Source organism: Ailuropoda melanoleuca, chromosome 8 (genome assembly GCF_002007445.2).
Source record: "Ailuropoda melanoleuca isolate Jingjing chromosome 8, ASM200744v2, whole genome shotgun sequence".
NCBI classification, from domain to species: domain Eukaryota; kingdom Metazoa; phylum Chordata; class Mammalia; order Carnivora; family Ursidae; genus Ailuropoda; species Ailuropoda melanoleuca.
In genome coordinates this window covers 62,470,519-62,488,883 of record NC_048225.1, presented here as the reverse complement: position 1 = coordinate 62,488,883, position 18,365 = coordinate 62,470,519, and the positions used below count along the sequence as shown (strand labels likewise).

Below are 18,365 nucleotides of genomic sequence, written 5' to 3'. Positions count from 1 at the left end.
GGAAATGAATTTGTGCCAATCAGTGTTATGAGATGCTGGCACCGTGCTAAGCCTTCACTATGGTCTCCCTTAGCCCTCCTGCAACTCTTTGAGTTAGGTGTTATCGCTGTTATCCCTGTCTTAGAGATGAGGAGACTGGAATTCCACAATGCAAAGACCATAGGACTGCTGAGTGCAGGAGCAGGGATTGAAGCCCCTGGGGCTGCTGCCAGGTCTGGGATTAGCTGAACCTCCTAGGCTCTTCTCTCTGGTAATCCCAAGGGTTTAAGGTGGGAGCAGTCCCCACCCATGAATCCCCGAGACAGGAAGTGTTTCCAGTTTTTCCTGGCCCAGGGCCAGGGTCTTGTCCAGCCTCACATGCTTGCTGGGGATTCCAGGCTGGGAGGCGGATCTGCAGTTTCTTTGGTCCCCGTCTGGCCGGCACGGTGCTCAGCGGCACAGGCTGCCCATGGGCACTACCACCCACTGTGTGGGTGCCCATGGGAGGCACTCAGGGCAAGCTCCTGCCTCACAGGCCCAGCCTGCCCTGAGCTCTGGGGCTGCAGCTTCCCCTGCCATTAGCCCCCTGAGTGGGGCCAGAGGGGGCTCCCCGAGGAGCTTCAGGCTCTAAGTCCCAGCCCTTCTAGGAGGAGGCGGTGGCCGAGGCTCAGCAGCCAGAGGCTTCTCAGCTCGGAGCTCCAGAGCCAGATGTAACATTGACCTTAAATGGTAAAAGCTCCCCAGAGTGAAGAGAGGCTGGCCAGAGGAGGAAAGGGGAATAACTCAGTTTTAGGTAAGTCATTGCTATATCTAAGAATAACCTGCTCTTCAGCTGGGACGCAACGGAACTCTTCTCCTCCTTAAAGGTACAGGGTGCTGGGATGGGGGCGCTTGACTTCCAGGGGAGCTGGCTTTGTTGGGTGCCATTTCAGCTGAGTATTTTTATTGTTGCTGTCATGATTTTTAAATAAGGAGTGAATCTTGCCAGTCCTAACTTAACTAAACCATGCTCTGTCTGCTGCTGTTGGAAAACATGCACAGGCTAGGGTGAAAATGTGGGTTCTGACTGGAGAGCCCACCCCCACATTTCCTGTGGGCCCCTCTGGGGAATAGCGGGTTCCCAGCTTATGTAAGTCCTCCGGGCAGGGCTCTCCCACCACCGCCTGCTACCCCTTTCCCAGCTCGGCTCTGTGCTTACTTGTGCCTCCCTCTGCCCAACCCCCCCAACCCTGTGCTGCAGCCGTGTCCACTTAGGACCCTGTGTGGGGCCAGCCCTGTCCCCATCCTTGACCTTGCCCCCATTTCTGTCCCTGCCCCTCCTGTCCTGTGTTCTGGTCGCAGCCCCTGTTTTCATCTCTGTCTCCATCTCTCCTGGGTCCAGCTTTGCCCCCTGTGCCCTTTCTCTCCTCCATGGAAGGGGTGTGCTCAACCTGTGCCCTTAGCCCTGCTTACCTCCAGGAGCTTGGTGTCAAAGCTATCCTACAATAAACGGCACTCAGGCTGCCTTTCTCCAAAGGAAGGGCCAGGGGACAGAAGGCAGAGAAGGGCCTAGCTGTCTTGTTCCCTCCTGCCCAGGAAAGGTTCGTGAAAGCCTGGAGTGCTCTGCAGTTTGAGTCAACAAAGTGCAGGGTCTGGGACCCCTGGCCAGTGCTCCTGCCTCCCAGGGCTCGGCAGCTGGTGTCCTCTTAACACTCTCAGGCTGTTCTTTGGGGGACTGGCGGGTGGGGGTAGTAAAGCAGCCCACAGGCTTGTCCGAGCTGGGTCTCCTGCATGGGAAAGGAGGAAGCTTCCCAGCCCTATTCTGGCTGGAAGCACTAGGGAGTCAGAGTCTGCTAAGGGTTCCATCATCCCCACCAGGGGGCAATGACATGCTGGTGAGACAGGTGGGGCTAACTCCCCTGCAACCTCACCCGACACTTTTCTGGAGAGGAAACACAGGTTAAATGACTTGCCTAAGATCAGACCACTAAGGAAAAGGAGTTCCAGGACTCGAATCGAAGTCTGACTCTAATGGCTGAGTCAACATAGTTGTGAGTGAGAGGGTACTCCCGCTTCTTGTGATTTCTGACCAAATGGACAATACAGTTGTCATCGTCACGTTTGGTTAACCTTGATACAGTGGGGTGTGTGTGCGTGTGTGTGTGTGTGTCTGTAGTGGGGGTGACTATATTCACAGCTAATGTACCTTTCTTTATGCATCTAGTAAGTGGGACATTGCTGCATACTCTCAGAGGTCACCTGGGAGATACAATCAGGTGCTAATTGCTACAAGATGATCAATGATCCCATAAACATATTTTCTGGAGAAAGAAAAAAAAAGCAAACACACCATTCTTTAAGTGCATCAAACCCTGTTCTAAGCACTTCCCATATAGTAATCCAGCATTCACAACCCTCTAGGGTAGGGATTATTGTTATTGTCCTCATCTTGTAGATGGGGACATTTTAGCATAGAAAGGTCACACAGCTGGTGAGAGGTGGTGCTGGCATTTGACCCCAGGCAGCCTGTCTCTGAAGGCTCTACCCCTAACCACCAGGCTCTGCTCATCTCCAGTTTGTAGCACCTCTGAGAGGGCACTGACTGTCTTCCAATACTCTGCCTAAGGCTTTCCACACGGGATTTCTTGTGCTCTCCTCATTAATGCTATGAGGGTGGTATCTTTACCCAATTTTACACTGAGGACACTAGGACTAGGGGATGTTAATGACTCGTCCAAGGTCACCCAGCCACCAAATGACAGAGCAGGGAATTAAGTATCTTGGATGAGGATAATTCATGCCTTCTGCTTGGCACTGATCGGCAGGGGGACCAGTGGGCTCATAGCTTCAGGATGAGGGGTTTTGAGACTCTGTGAGAGGAACCTGGATGCCTGGCCTGATGGGCTGAACTACAGTATGGCTCTCAGCTTCTCAAATGGCCCTGCCTCTTTCCCCCACGTCTTGGTGATGAAGGTGGGTGGATACAGCTCACATCTCCAGCAGGAGTGGAGACTGAGCCCCGTGAGGGCAGAGACCTTGTCTCATTCTGCACTGTATGTCCTGCATCCAGAATGATGCTGGGGGTACCGAGTGTTCGGGATCAATTTGTTTTCCTTATGAAGAAATGGACGTAACGCTCACAAGTGTGTTGTAGTTAAACAGGGCCCTGGTTTATTGTGTATGTATACCCGATGATCAGATTCTTTTAGGCTGGCAAGTGGGGGTCTCAAGTTAGCCACCTCTCCCCGCCCTGCCACCTCTTCTGGGTGGCCCATGGGGCCACTGGACTGCCTCTCAGCTGTTCTCTCTGTGGCTCAGCAGTCACCTGAGGGGTTCTGACTGAGGTGGAGCAGAGACCTGGATGGGTGGTAGAGGAGAGATTTTGCCCCTGCCACTCGGGGAGCTCTTTGAATTAGTGGGATGGAGATAGAGAACCAAGTTCTTGTGTAGTAAATGCAAAAATTGATATAATTGAGTCCCACTTGAGGTCCTTGTGCCGGGGTCTGTGCTAGAATGTTACTTCACTTAATCCTGGTGATAGCGAGGAGGTGACTGTGGTGGAAAGAGGTACAGCGATGTGCCCAAGGCCATGAAGCTTGTAGGTGGTGAGTGGGGATTCCAGCTCAGGCCGCTTGGGTCCAAAGCAGGGACCTCCTGTGTTAGATGCCACCCTGCCGCTGGTTAGTAACACGCATCGCGGGGAAGTTATTGAGTGCCCCAGTCCGAATGATGGAAAAACCAAGAAAAGGGGGAAAGGGATATTGTGTTTGCCCTATAGACCCTGGAGGTCAGAGTCTGAGGTTCAGGGGACAGCTCAGGACAGCCTTGCTAGATGGGATGCAGAGGCAACAGAAGCCCGCGACCTTGGACAAGCCCTGCCTTCTCTGCAAGGGCCTTCTCCAGAGGAGAAGGAAAGCAGGTGACAGCCAGTCAGCCAGGAAACCTCCTTCCCAGTGGGCCACAGCTGTAAAAAACAATTTTCAAAGGTTGGGGTTAATCAGTTCTGGTTACTTTCTTCCTAGTACTTTTTATATGTATAATTTTTATTCAACTTCTTTACCTGGTAATAAAAGTAATATACGTTCTGTGCTAAAATTTCTTAGAAAATATAGAAAGAGATATAAATAAGAAATTCAGAAGTATATATGAAGAAATAAAAAAATCCCTCCAGAATCCTGTCATTCAGAGATAAATATCGGGTTTTTGTTTTTTAAATATTTTACCCATTTATTTGACAGAGAGAGAGAGCACAAGCAGGGGGAACGGGAAAGGGAGAAGCAGGCTCCCCACGGAGCAGAAAGCCTGACGCGCAGCTCGATCCCTAGACTTCGGGATCATGACCTGAGCTGAAGGCAGACGCTCAACAGACTGAGCTACCCAGGCGCCCCAAATATTGTTAATATTACAGTGTATTTCTTTCTTTAACTTTCTTTAACTTTCTCTGTATTTTATAAAACTAAGGTCTTACTATATGTGGTTTTGTAGTCTGCTTTAAATTTTTTTTAAAGATTTTATTTATTTATTTGAGAGAGAGAGCACACAAGTGGGGGTGGGGGTGGGGAGGGGTAGAAGGAGAGGCAGAGGGAGAAGCTGACTCCCCACTGAGCAGGGAGCCTGACAATGTGGGGCTCTATCCCAGGACCCTGGGATCACGACCCGAGCTGAAGGCAGACGCTCAACAGACTGAGCCACCCAGGTGCCCCTGCTTTAAAAATTTTTAAAGACTTAATTTTTCTAGGGCAGTTTTAGGTTCATAGCAGGAAGAAAGGTACAGAGATTTCCCACATACCCCCTGCTTCACACGTGCATATCCTCCCCCATTAGCAACACCCCCTACCAGAGAGATTCATTGTTACAACTGGTGACACATCCTTATGCCCCCAAGTCCGTAGTTTACCTTCAGGTTCATCTTGGTGTTGTTCATTCTATGGGTTTAGGCAAATGTATAAGGACATGTATCCACCATTACAGTATCACGCAGAGCGGTTTCACTGCCTAAGGCTCCCCTGTGCTCCAGCTACACGCCCTTCCTCCCAACCCTAACTCCCAGCAACCATTGATCGTTTTACTGTCTCCATAGTTTGCCCTTTTCCAGAATGTCAGATAGTTGGAATCACATAGGATGCAGCCTTTTTGGACTGGCTTCTTTCACTTAGCAACATGGATTTCAGTCTCCTCCATGTCTTTTCGTGGCTTGACAACTCGTTTCTTTTTAGCACCAGATAGTATCCTGCTGTCTTGATGTGCTACAGTTTATCCATTCACTTACTGAGGACGTCTGAGTCTGCTTTTTTTTTTTAACTGGACATTCTATCATGATCATCTTTCCCTCTCATTAAAGATACTTCAAAACACGATATTTTGATGGTTCTATAACACCATTTTAGCTGTGCCACGGTTTAACCATCGTTTCTCTTGTTGGGCTTGGACGAATGTGGTTTTCCTTCGGGGACAGTCCCAGTGGCACACATGTGATGGCTTTTCTGTGCATGTATGTCGTTTGGAAACTCAGCCCTCAGAGGCAGGCTTGTGTGGTGGGGCCCAAGACGTGGCTTATTCTGCAAGATGATAGTAAGTGGCATACCGACTTAGCCCTAAACACACAAGAATGTTATTCCCTTGTCAGTTATTTTTAGTCCTTCCATGAAGAAGAAAGCCTCGATCTGAGGTAGCCTGGGAATGAGGGGGCTTACAGGACTTTCAGCACTAAAACCAGAAGTCCGAGACCACTCAGGACAAGTTGTTCACTCTGGCTTGAACTGAGTGTGCCTTCAACATCTTTCAGACCCTGGTTTGTCTCCCTTCTTGACAAAATGAGAGCAAGCCTTGGGCCTGGAGACTTTGTCAGGCAATAGCCAGTATTTAGTAAGTGTTTTTACTTTATTTTTATAACCCCTCTCTTTGTGGTATAAGCAGTACAGATTTTTCCATTTATGGTACGGATATAAAGTTTCCGTTTTAGATAAATGTAATGAAAAGGGTAACTAACACGTATTGAACACTTACTTTGTGCTAGGTGCTGTTCAAAGGCTTTACGGGCAGTCCTCATTTTGTCCACACACCAACCCCCTGAAGTAGTTACTATGATTATCTCTGCTATACAGATTAGGAAACAGGCACGGAGAGGGCAAGGCACTTGTCCAGCAACACAAAGCTGGTAAACAGCAGAGCTGGGATTTCAACCCTGGTTTTCTGGCTCATTGCTAAGGCAAAATAAAGAATGTTAAATAAATAAATGTATAGGTGGCACATGGACATGGCAAAAAATGTGAGGGTCGTATGCAGATGACTCAAGTTTAGGAAACACTGGCTTGGAGGAAATCTGGGTTCTATGAGCAAGGGCACCAGTGAATGCAGGATGTGGGGACAAAATTGTACTCTGCTCACAGCGAGGCTGCAGGCTGGCGTGCAGTGCAGAGGGCTTGGTGGCTGCCCTGGGAAGGGACACACAGAACCACATGGAGTTCTGCCACTGACAGGCTACCCGGGAGGATGTTTCCAGAGGCCCAAGGTTCCTAGTTCATCAGAAGGAGAAGCCTGAAGACACCCTTGATGTTGCTTATACACGTGTGGTCAAGTGTGCTGGCCCCTAGTCAGGAGGTGGGCTCAGTGTCGACCACGTCTTCCCTCATTATCATAGTGGAAGATGTCATCTCGAGCTCGAGGCAGCACCGTGTTCTGGTGGAAAGGGCAGCCCCTGGAGTGACCATGTGGCTCCACCACTGGCCAGCTGTCCATCTTGGCTGTACCTACCCTTACTGCGTGAGCTTCAGTTTCTTCTCCTGTGAGATGGAGATAATGATGGTGCTTTGCAGGGATAATTCCCTTAGCCAGGGCCTGTTCTTAGCTCCCAATAAACATTAGCTATTATTGTAGCTAGCCTCTGTCTGTCTTCTTTCAGATTCCATCAAGGAGATTTCTGTACAGGGTATGAGGCTTTGCCCATAATTTTGGGTCCTATCCTCACCTCCGTTAATGCCCCAAGGACAGTAGCGGACTTATTCTCTAGATGACTGGCCATTGGCACCTGCTGGGGTCTCTAAGGAAGCCCAGTGAAGACACCTTCTTCCTTCACTTAAGCTGTAAGTCTCGTGGAGAAGTCAATCTAACATCCCCTTTATGACTGATAAGCCTTGTATTGGACAATGGGGCTTGCATTGGCAGGTAAGCCTATATATATAGGCTTTCTTTTTTATTATTGTTTTTTAAAAATTTAATTCCAGTTTAATTAACACAAGTGTTATATTAATTTCAGGTGTACACCTCACCCATCCTTCCACCCCCCTCCCCTCTGGTAAACACCAGTTTGTTCTCTCTGGTTAAGAGTCTGTTTCTTGGCTTGTCTTTTTTTTTTTCTTTTTTGGTTGTTTTGTTTCTTAAATTCCATATGTGAGTGAAATCCTATGGTAATTGTCTTTCTCTGACTGACTTATTTCACTTAGCATTATTCTCTCTAGATCCATCCATGTTGTTGCAAATGGTAAGATTTTATTCTCTTTTATGGCTGAGTAATATTCCATTATCTGTATGTATATCACGCCTTCTTTATCAGATGATGGACACTTGGGCTGCTTCTATAATTTGGCTATTATAAATAATGCTGCTGTAAACATAGGGAGGCATATATCTCTTTGAATTAGTGTTTTTGTATTCTTTGGGTAAATATCCAGCTGTGGATCATATGGTAATTCTGTTTTTAATTCTTTGAGGAATCTCCATACTGTTTTCCCTCAGCACTTGTTTTTCTAGTTTTTTATTTTAGGCATTCTGACAGGTATGAGGTGATATCTTATTGTGGGTTTGATTTGCATTTCCGTGATGTTGAACAGCTTTTCACATGTCTGTTGGCCATCTGTATGTCTTCTTTGGAGAGATGTCTGTTCATGTCTTCTGCTCATTTTTAAATTGGATTATTTAGGGTTTTATGGTGTTGACTTGTATAAGTTTATTATATATTTTGGATCCTAACCCTTCATTGAATATGTCATTTGCAAATATCTTCTCTCATTCAGTAGGTTGCTTTTCAGTTTTGTCAATTGTTTCCTTCACCGTGCAGAGAATTTTTATTTTGATGAAGTCTCAAAAGTTTCTTTTTGCTTTTGTTTCCCTTGCCTCAGGAGACATATCTAGAAAAATCTCACTATGGCCAATGTCAGAAAAATTACTGCCTATACTCTCTTCTAGTGTTTTTATGGTTTCAGGTTTCATATTTAGGTCCTTAATCCATTTTAAGTTTATTTTTGTGTATGGTGTTAGAAAGTGGTCCAGCTTCATTCTTTCTTTTTAAAATTCAATTTTGTTAACATATACTGTAATATTAATTTCAGGGATAAAATTTAGTGATTCCTCAGTTGCATATAATACCCAGTGCTCATTACATCAAATGCCTTCCTTAATGCCCATCACCCAGTTACCCCATCCCCCTACTCACCTCATCTCCAGCAACCCTCAGTTTGTTTCCTAGAGTTAAGAGTCTTTTACAGTTTGCCTCCCTCTCTGTTTTAATCTTTTTTTTTCTTCCCTTCCCCTATGTTCATCTGTTTTGTTTCTTAAATTCCACATATGAGTGAAATTATATGGTATTTGTCTTTCTCTGACTGATTTATTTCGCTTAGCATAGTACCCTCTAGTTCCAACCAAATTGTTGCAAATGGCAAGATTTCATTCTTTTTGATGGCTGAGTAATATTCCATTTGCATGTGGCTGTCCACTTTTCCCAACACTGCTTGTTGAAGAGACTATCTTTTTCCCATTGCATATTCTTACCTTCTTTGTCAAAGCTTAATTGACAAGTAGGCTTTCTGAAGTTGAGTTAAGCTAATTTATCCTATCCCTCTAGTGGAGGCAGGCCCCCTTAAATCATAGAGCAAGGAGGAGCAGAGTAGAATATGTTTCCCTTGCAGGCAGTACGTTCCCAAGAGAAAGGGAAGAGGAAAGGGCTGAGCTAGTCAGGTTGACCCTTGTCAGAACTCCTTATCAGATAGCCATTTCCTTGGGGGGAAGCCAGGAGTTTTAGACTCTTGCAGCTCTTCCCATGTGAATGAAACAATCATGTAGGAGAAGAAGCCTTATGCCCCTAATGTTACCACAGTGAGAGCCTAGCCCAAGTCCTGTTGCAAAGCTGGTCTCTCAGGTGATGTTCATCTGACAGATGTGTCACACCCTAGTGACAGGTAGGGAGCTTTCAGGTTACAGGGCTGCCATGTAGTCCCAAGAGGGTGGGCACCCCAGCTCCTCCCTTTTCCCCAGGGATGGAAAGGATGGAGCCCCATCCTTTCTCTTCACAAGTTGCCCAGTGGGCACCTGTTTGAAGAGCAGTGCTTCAGCAGACGAGACAAGCATCAGAGGCCTTGAGCTTTGGGGCAAGATTCTGAGCAGCTACTCTATTCACCTTCTCTGCTTTGTATCTCTCTTTTGTCTTCTTTCAGTATGTGACCATCTTGATCAGGCCTCATAACCTTGTCTATGGGCAAGCGCCTTCTTCTAGTAGGAAAATACAAGTCTAGAATCTCTATTACACTAAATGCATGTCCTACACTGTGAGTCTTGTGTCACTTTCTGACTCACCAAGACTTGTGCCCTAAAAGATCACAGATCCTGTGATGATCCCCCAGTCTGTCTCAGAGGCTGTGTGGGGTAGTGGTTGGGACCTCAGCTTCTCAAATCAAATGACCTGAATTCAAGTCTCTGCCTTGCAACTTACTGTCTGACCTTGGGCAAATGATCTAACCTCTACAGCCTTACTTTCCTGATGTGTAAAATAGGGCTGGTGATGACCATACTATATCTTGCTCAAAGACTTGTCATGAAGATGAAATGGATTGGTGTATTTAAATAACTTATCTGTATATAAGTACTCAACGAATAATAACTACTATTCAAGCCCAGGTTAACATCAAGTGCATGGAACTCCTCTATTTTGTGGCCCCAAATGGTCAGGTTTTTCAAAGGGCTGTCTCGTCATGATAGTTTCAACCTGTTTGGGGCTTGGTTCCCTGGTAGAAAGAATATAATATCTTCCGGAACCTCTTCTCTAAGACATTTCTCCTGTTCCCCAGCTGAAGTCAAACTGGTCCCTAATGTAGATTGGAAGGTGATGGTGATGAGGCTGAGTATTGTCAGGAGGGACCTAGATGGTTGGATACCAAGAGGACCCCCTAAGGACCATCATCTTGGGGATGTTTCAAGGTCCTGGGCCTATCCCTAAGCCTGATCAGAGGCCCAGAATTGATTGTTCACATGGAGACTGACCCCTGATAATTAGACTCATGAGACTGAAGTACATAATTCTGAATGTCTGTGTGCTAATGTATGGTGAGAGATAACTCTTTTCAGTGATCTAAAGACCTGGAAGATGAAGATTTTGCTCAGAAGATAGAAAATTCTGAGGGGTGTTTCACCTAGGCTACAATCTGGTCCAGTAGCCATCTCTGCCTACAACAGAGAGACTTACCCAGAGCACAGGCTCCTGGAAGCCTTAGATAAGCATTTCTCTTTGGGGTTCCCTTTTATTTTATAGAAAGATAAGGTTTGCTGGAAGGTAGTTCAGAAAATCAAAGGAAAAAGACAGCTAGGTCTCAGGAAGATAATTCCCAGAGCAGTGCTGCGGACCTGATAGCAGACACTTGCCAACTTTTTTCCTAGAGAAAAGGTCTTCTGTAGGACAAAGGTTTTTTGATGGTTCATCTCATAAATTTAAAAAATTGTTTTAGCATGCACCTCTATTTTATGTGCATTTCTTTATTTTAAATAATATTCATGAGCTACATTAATATGCCAGTTATTTTATAAAACACATAAAACCAGAAAATTTTAAGGGCAGACAAAGATGAAATTATATATGAAAACCATGCTTTATTTTTTTAAACAGTGACACCAGCTTTCTTTAAAAGAGTATTCCTTAATGAGAGAGCTCATTATGTTTTAAATTCTCAGCACTTTGGATAACCCCTGGCTTTAATGACTATCATGATAAATGAGATATTGCAACAATCATTCTCCCAGCAAGGAACCAAATCCAACTCAACTGGCTCAAGAGACTTTAACAGAAGGACTATTTACAAAAGATGGTGCCTAGGCACCGCAAAACAAGCAACAGCAGGAGGCTGTTACCAGCCCTAGCTGGGAGGGGCAGGAGAAAAAGGAGGAAGAAGTTCCCTCTAGAATGAGCTGTAGTTAGGGAAGGATACATCCATGCCAGAGATGTAGTGCTGAAACAAGAAGGAACAGGGAAGATAATGCCCCAACCTCTCTCTCTTCCCACCCCCTGCTGGCCCATTGACCAATCTCAGGTAGCAAGCATGGAAGCCCAAGTGGTACATCCTGTACGTGTCATCTGGGAGCACTGGGCACAGAATGGATGGTGGTGGGGGTGGGGCAGGGAAGCAGGGAGAGAGGGAGGTTGGGAAGAGGATAACCAGCTCAGATAGCTGATGGAGAGGAAGGGCATCTTTACTTACTGAGTTGTAAGTAAAATTGTAAGCAAAACTCTCAGTTTGATTTACCAGCTTGCAAACTGTTTGAGAGTTGCTTTTGGTGTTAGTAGTATCTTCATTCCACATTTTTTACAGAAGCCGTTTAAGCCACTTGCCCATTTTATGATGGTTGGATTGGTTAAACCTAGATAAATGTATTTCACTAACCCATTTACTTGGGCACATACAAATTGTGTCATACTTCACTGAAAGCAAATGATTACATGAGGGTGCTATTATGTCAGTCCCTTAGCATTGTAGAGTTTCTCCTGTTCCTTCAGGACATCTTACAAACTGGATGTGACAGTGACCTTTCTTTTTTTTTTTTTTTAAGATTTTATTTATTTACTTGACAGAGAGAGAGAGACAGCGAGAGAGAGAACACAAGCAGGAGGATTGGGAGAGGAAGAAGCAGGCTCCCAGTGGAGCAGGGAACCCAATGTGGGGCTCGATCCCAGGACCCTGGGATCATGCCCTGAGCCGAAGGCAGACGCTTAACAACTGAGCCACCCAGACAGCCCCCAGTCAAGCCTCTTAACACTTCAGCCACATTTACAGACAATTTCTTGGGTTACTTCCATATATAACTAATCATATACCTCACATGTGTTTTTTTCACATGGTTATGTTGGAAGGCAGCCTTATTTCCCCATGTACAGACAATTCTGATAGGTCTGGGGTTCACAGGGCCTTACACAGATAGAGGCAGACAGTTCTCTGGTCAGCTGGGCCCAGCAGAAAAAGAGGGGTATGGGGATGGACCTCAAGGATATGGTACATTAGACCCAGAAACACTAGGCAAGTGTTGCCCGTGTCTCATGACTCCTACAGTCTGTAAGACACAGAAGTTGCTCTGACACACAAAGAAAGGAAGCCTGCCTTTTTAGAGTCCTGGAGGGCAACATTCCACTTGCCGAAATCTCTAGGGGCTTGTTTTGCTTGACAATAACAAGAGTGACAACAATGTACTTATCGGGTGCTGTAGTGGCTATCATTTGTTGAACACCAGCTATGTACTGTGTTAAGTGTTTTATGTATATTCTCTCACATTTTGTAGCACCCTGTGAGATAGGAAATTATCTCCATTGTGTTGATGAGAAAACCAAAGCTTTCTGAGGTTCATTAGTTAACTCAGGATTTCAGTGGAAAGTGTCAAGGTCAAGGCTCAATTGCCCTTGGTGCAAAGTGCATGCAGCCCATCAACAGAGGGAATCTCATACTTGGAGCTCTCAGGCCAGGAGGAGGTAGAAGTTACACAAGTAAGACCTTTAAAAAGGTTAGGTCATCATGAGTTTATAGAGCAGTACTAAAGGAAACTAGAACCTTGCAAATTTATAGCAGGTTCTTGGTGGATATTGAGTAAGTGAATGAATGAACAAACTCTCTAGGTTTGAAGACAGTGAATGTCTTCCAATATTCATCCCTGGTGCTGAAATGAAGACAACATATAAGCAAGGGGTCCCAAGTTCTAGGCTTGGCTCTGCTTCCAACTCATTTTGTGCCCTTGAGCAAATCACTTTTGCCTTCTGAGGCCTTGGTTTCCTTATCTGTGAGTGGTTCATTCTCCAAGCCCCAGTGATTTACCTCAATAGTCGTATGACTGAGGCCATCCTGGAGCATTGATTGTGTTAGTTGCTGCATCTGTGACAAGAAGGATTTCAGGGCTGTTAGAAGAGTCAGCTATTATTGTCTGTTTTCTAAAAGCCCATGCAGTGCCTTTGTGGGCAGTCAGAACTGGCATCAGGTCCAGAGTAAAATGGAAGGGTGTATATATAAGAAAACATTTACTGCTGAAGGGAATGCTTATTCATTCTCTTTCTTATTAACAAGGCACTTGACTCATGCTTTGGATATTTGCTGTTCAGATCAGAGATGTGTTGTGTTTGTTGCTACCAAAAGCAGCCTCTGGAGCCTGGTTCCTCTTCCCTCGTACTACAGAGTCAGCTGCTCCAAGCCCTTTGGCTCTGGGAGCAGTTGGGTGTATACTATGGAATGGAGTCAGAGGCAAAAAGACTGGAAGTCCCTTGGAAGAGATGTGAGACACCAGAATTTGAGGACCTTCCGGAGGAACTGGGTATGCCTTCAGAGCTCTTGGGAACCTAAGGAGACCCCCTAAAATGATTTGAGCTGCTAGCTATCCTCTGCAGAGCATGTTGTCAGACTGTAGCTCAGGGGATCCTCCCAGAAGACCGCATAGCCATATTCGCATAACCTCATATGGATTGTCTGGATTTCGTGATTTTATGCATTATATATAGCCCTGCCCCATCGCCTTACTTTTCAGAGCACAGTCTAGGAGGGACCGACAGCCTCAGTATCACCTGGGAGCTTGTTAGCAATGCAGACTCTTGAGTGCTGCCTCAGACCTACCGAGTCAGAATCTGCAGCTTAACGAGATCCCTAGGTGATTCCTGTGCGCGTCACAGTCTGAGACATGCCACCTGCCGCACTGTCCATGGTACTACTGGGAGTATCTGAATCACAGGTCACACTGTTACTTCAAATTACAGCAAGAAGTTTTGTGACAGAAAATCCCATATGGAAGATATACCTGGCATTAAATCATTAAATGGCTATATAAATGCCAAGAATTCCTGGGTGGTACTGTCTGCCAAACCCCCTCTCCTCTTATCCACCTGATGCTTCCCACCTTGCCCTCCCCGCCCCCAGTTGGAGAAATGACCCTTAGGGGGGAAGGGGCACATTTGTTTCTGAGTTGGTTCTTTCAGCTTTCCTATGAAACACGTGACCTCCAGAGACATCTCAATAGAGGGAAGAGAGGAATGCAGGAGGCATGGCTCTCCGCAACCCAGAGGCAACACACGGTCTCTTGGCCAGAGCTAGTGGCAGGGCCCCAACCGGCTGCAAGAGAGGAACCAATGCAGAGGAGCACAGGACCACTCAGAGAGTGCTGACTATCTCTTCCAGAGGCCGAAGACTAGTGAGGCAGGTAACAGCAGAGCCTGAGGCCTCCCACAGGTGAGAAATTAAAATACTATAATGTGGGCTTACAGAGTCCTAGAAAAGCTGGGAGAATTAACTCAGAGGCAAACAGGTCTTACTTCTCCAAAAGGGGGAAGGGAGCACAATTGGGCAAGGGAGGAGTACAGCTTTGGCAGCCAGGGTCATCCAGGGATTCTTGGCAACCACACACCCACTTATGTATTCCCCATGGGATTTTCTGGTTGTAGAATTTCTTGCTACAAGATGGAGGTGGGCATCTCAACTTGCATTAGACTTAATTCAGCAAGTTTCACGTTCAAAGACACTGAGATTTGGGGTCTGTTGCAGCAGCTACTGTTAATTTTTTTTAAAGATTTTATTTACTTGAGAGAGAGGGGAGCACAGAGGGAGAGGGAGAAGCAGACTCTCTGATGAGCAGGGAGCCTGATGTGGGGCTCGATCCTAAGACCCTGAGATCATGACCTGAGCCGAAGGCAGACATTTAACCGACTGAGCCACCCAGGTGCCCCTACTGTTAATTACCCTAATTCACTACCCAAGCACCCTTGTCATAGGGTACCCTCTCTGATTTCCTCAAAAGGGGAACACACTTACCACCTGTCACTGTTGCTATCCTCTCCCTGCTACTTTGCATTCAGCCCCTCTGCCTGCTTAGTGTTCTGACCACACTCTTCTCTGTGCCATGTCCCTGGATTACAGCCTTGTTATAGGGAAGGAAACTTGAGATCCCACTGGAAAATAAGTTGTGTATAGAATCTAGGTCTTCTGAATCTCACATGCCTATCTGTAATGGATTAAAAATGAATTAGAAGGAGGTCTTCGCGGCCATCAAGGTCAGAAAAGGTCACTCCTAGGGAACCATGGCTGGCTTTTATGGGGGTTCAAGCCATCTTAGCTGAGAGGTTTTATAAACTGAAAGGCTGCTGTTGGCCTGGGGGTGGGGAGTGCCAGGTGCAGACTGCTGTTCCTGAGGGAATGTGAGGAATCCCTTTCTGCAAGGCTCATGAAGGATTCAAAATGCCAGCTAACATTTAGTGAGCTATGTGTCAAACACTGCTCTAAGAAGTTTACATATATTATACAGTGTACATGATTATCACCGTCTGCATTGTACAGATGGGGAAACTGAGGCACGGACAGCTGAAGCAATTTGCTCAAGGTCACCCAGCTACTATGTGCCAGGGCTGGGATATGATCCCAGGCAGCAGGACTCCAAAACCCATGTGCACAACCACTCCACTTCCCACCTTTAGCCCCCCACCAGTCCAAGACAGCCTGAGGGCATCTTTGACTAGTGCTTTGAGGAAGACACATTGAGATACTCCTTGAAAAAACATTCAAGGTCAAATATTCATTTCCCAAGTTTGGGAGACATTCTGTACTTTCTTTTCCTCTTGGAAGTTTATCCTGCTGTTTGCTTCCTAAAGGCTGAGAAGTCCTGTGGTACAGAAACCTGTCTGGTGCTGATGTCCCCAAATGCACTGAAACACCGAAACCTTTATTTTCACAGCTACTAACAAAATCACCCAGAACAAGGGTTGCAGACAACACACTTTGGAAAAAGCTAGCTAGGGACATCCTTGCTTGAGTGGACATGAGGTGAGTCACATGACATCTAGAAAGCCCTCACTGCTTGTAGAACTGTCCGAACAGGCTCTAAGTGGGCCAGGTCAGCCCCAAAAGCTTCTCCCTGGGCAGGGGGGGGGAGGCAGATAGTGGCCAGAGTGGGTACAGCATGGACTCTGTTGGTTTCCAGTTCTGCTTGGACATAGGACACTAGGAAGGAAGGCTTCCAAGGAGCAGGCTGGGGGTCATTGTGCCTTTTTTCCTGCTCTAAATAGGTCAAGGACCCTCCAGTTCAAGAGATTGCTTTCTCCTGAGAAGGGGAAGGAAATGCTCTTGGGTCAAACAAAAGAATAGGGAGGAAATTTCAAGAGCTGAGGTTGAACTTATGGGACATGCTCAGATTTAGCTTCATATCAACATCAAAAGGGAGCATTAACTCAGGATTCCGAAAGGTTCCTGAAGACCTAGAAAAGGCAAAAGTTGATCTCTTTGGTACAGGCAAGATGTTTAAATTTAATTAAAAAACTGTTTTGATTATAAGAGAAGTGCTGAGGGGAGTTAAGATGGCGGAGGAGTAGGGGACCCTTTTCTCAGCCGGTCCCCTGAGTCGAGCTGGATAGGTACCAGACCAGCCTGAACATCCACGGAATCAGCCTGAGATGCAGGAAGATACATCTGGATCTCTACAAATGAACATCTTCAGCACTGAGTATCGAGGTACGAAGCGGGGAGCTGTGAAACCGCGCACAGATATCGGAAGATAAACGGAACGGGGAGGGAGCCGCCACGTTTGGGCACCGGGAAGCAGTAGCCACCTGCACGGGGCGGGCGGACTCACAGACGGCACCCGCGAGACAGCAGACTGAGACCGTGAGCTGGGGAACGTGCAGGACCAGACTTCTCACGGAACTCTGGAACTCCGGTGTGCTCAATGGATCCAGACTGAGACCAGGAGCTCCGGGGGCGCGCGCACGGGGTGGCTGGCGGTTGGCGGTGTTAGAAACACAAAAGACAGAGATGCGCCAGCCCTGGAAGTGAGGTCTGGGATGCCGGGGGTGGGGCGCACATCCCGGGACGCTGCAGGGTTGAGCAGCACCAACAGTAACAGAGTTAAAGTGGCCAGAACATCAGTGGAGAAGTAACAGAGTTAAAGTGGCCAGAACATCAGTGGAGAACGGGCCGCAATGCTGCTCTGACTCTCAGAAGAGGCACAGCAGACCCCCAGGGAAAGCCGCCAGAGAACAAAAGCCTGGAAATAACGGCTCACAGCGTGCCCATCCCCATCCCCCCTCGCAGGGGACACGGAGACTCTACCCAAACAGGGTTGCCTGAGTATCAGCGTGGCAGGCCTCTCCCCCAGAAGGCAGGCTGAAAAATCAAGAAGTCCACAACCCGGGGTGCCTGTGTGGCACAGTCATTAAGTGGCTGTCTTCGGCTCAGGGCGTGATCCCGGTGTTCCAGAAAGGAGTCCTTCATCGGGCTCCTCCGCTGGGAGCCTGCCTCTTCCTCTCCCACTCCCCTGCTTGTGTTCCCTCTCTCGCTGGTTGTCTCTCTGCCACACAAATAAATAAAATCTTTAAAGAAGAAGCCCACATCCCTAAGATCCCTATAAAACAAGGGCACACGGCCTGGGTCCCGGTCAATAATTTGGGCTCTGGACAACCCCGCAACCTCTCCTCATCAGAATGACAAGAAGGAGAAGCCGCCCCTCAGCAAAGAAAAGACAATGAGTCTGTGGCCTCTGCCACAGAAATAATGGATATGGATGTAACCAAATTATCAGAAATGGAATTCAGAGTAACAATGGTCAAGATGATGAGTAAACTTGAAAAAAGTATTAATGAAAATGTTAATGAGAATATAGAATCTAAAGGGTGGAAATGAGAGCGAATCTGGCAGAAATTAAAAATTCTATGAGCCAAATTCAGTCAAAACTAGAGGCTATGACGGCCAGGGTCACTGAGGCAGAGGAACGTATTTGTGAATTGGAGGATGGGTTAGTAGAAGAAAAAATGAAAATAGAAGCTGGACTTAAAAAAATCCATGCCCACGAATGTAGGTTATGGGAGATTACTGACTCAATGAAATGTTTCAATGTCAGAATCATCGGCATCCCCAAGGGGGTGGAGAAAAACAGAGGTCTAGAAGAGATATTTGAACAAATTGTAGCTGAGAACTTCCCTAATCTAGTGAAGGAAACAAACATTCGTGTCCAAGAGGCAGAGAGGACCCCTCCCAAGCTCAACCACGACAAACCTACGCCACGTCACGTCATAGTGTAATTGGCAAATATTAGATCCAAGGATATGGTATGGAAAGCGGCCAGGGCAAAGAAATTTCTCACGTACCAAGGCAAAGGTATCAGAATTACGTCAGACCTGTCTACACAGACCTGGAATGAGA

General features: G+C 46.6%; 1 protein-coding gene across 5 annotated transcripts in view; it reads left to right on the top strand.

Annotated features, from left to right (window-relative positions):
• The first annotated feature begins 392 nt into the window (after nucleotides 1-392).
• IRAG1 (inositol 1,4,5-triphosphate receptor associated 1) overlaps nucleotides 393-18,365 on the top strand; it is a 143,550-nt gene continuing 125,577 nt past the window's right edge. For 2 of the 5 annotated variants that reach the window (XM_034666561.1, XM_034666560.1), the window contains exon 1: nucleotides 11,926-13,506. In XM_034666561.1, coding sequence (XP_034522452.1) covers nucleotides 13,305-13,506 — 202 coding nt within the window. In that variant the 5' untranslated portion in view covers nucleotides 11,926-13,304. Of the gene's footprint in view, nucleotides 846-6,866; nucleotides 7,123-11,925; nucleotides 13,507-18,365 lie in introns of those variants that run through there. The other 3 variants (XM_034666562.1, XM_034666564.1, XM_034666565.1) reach the window with 3 other exon arrangements.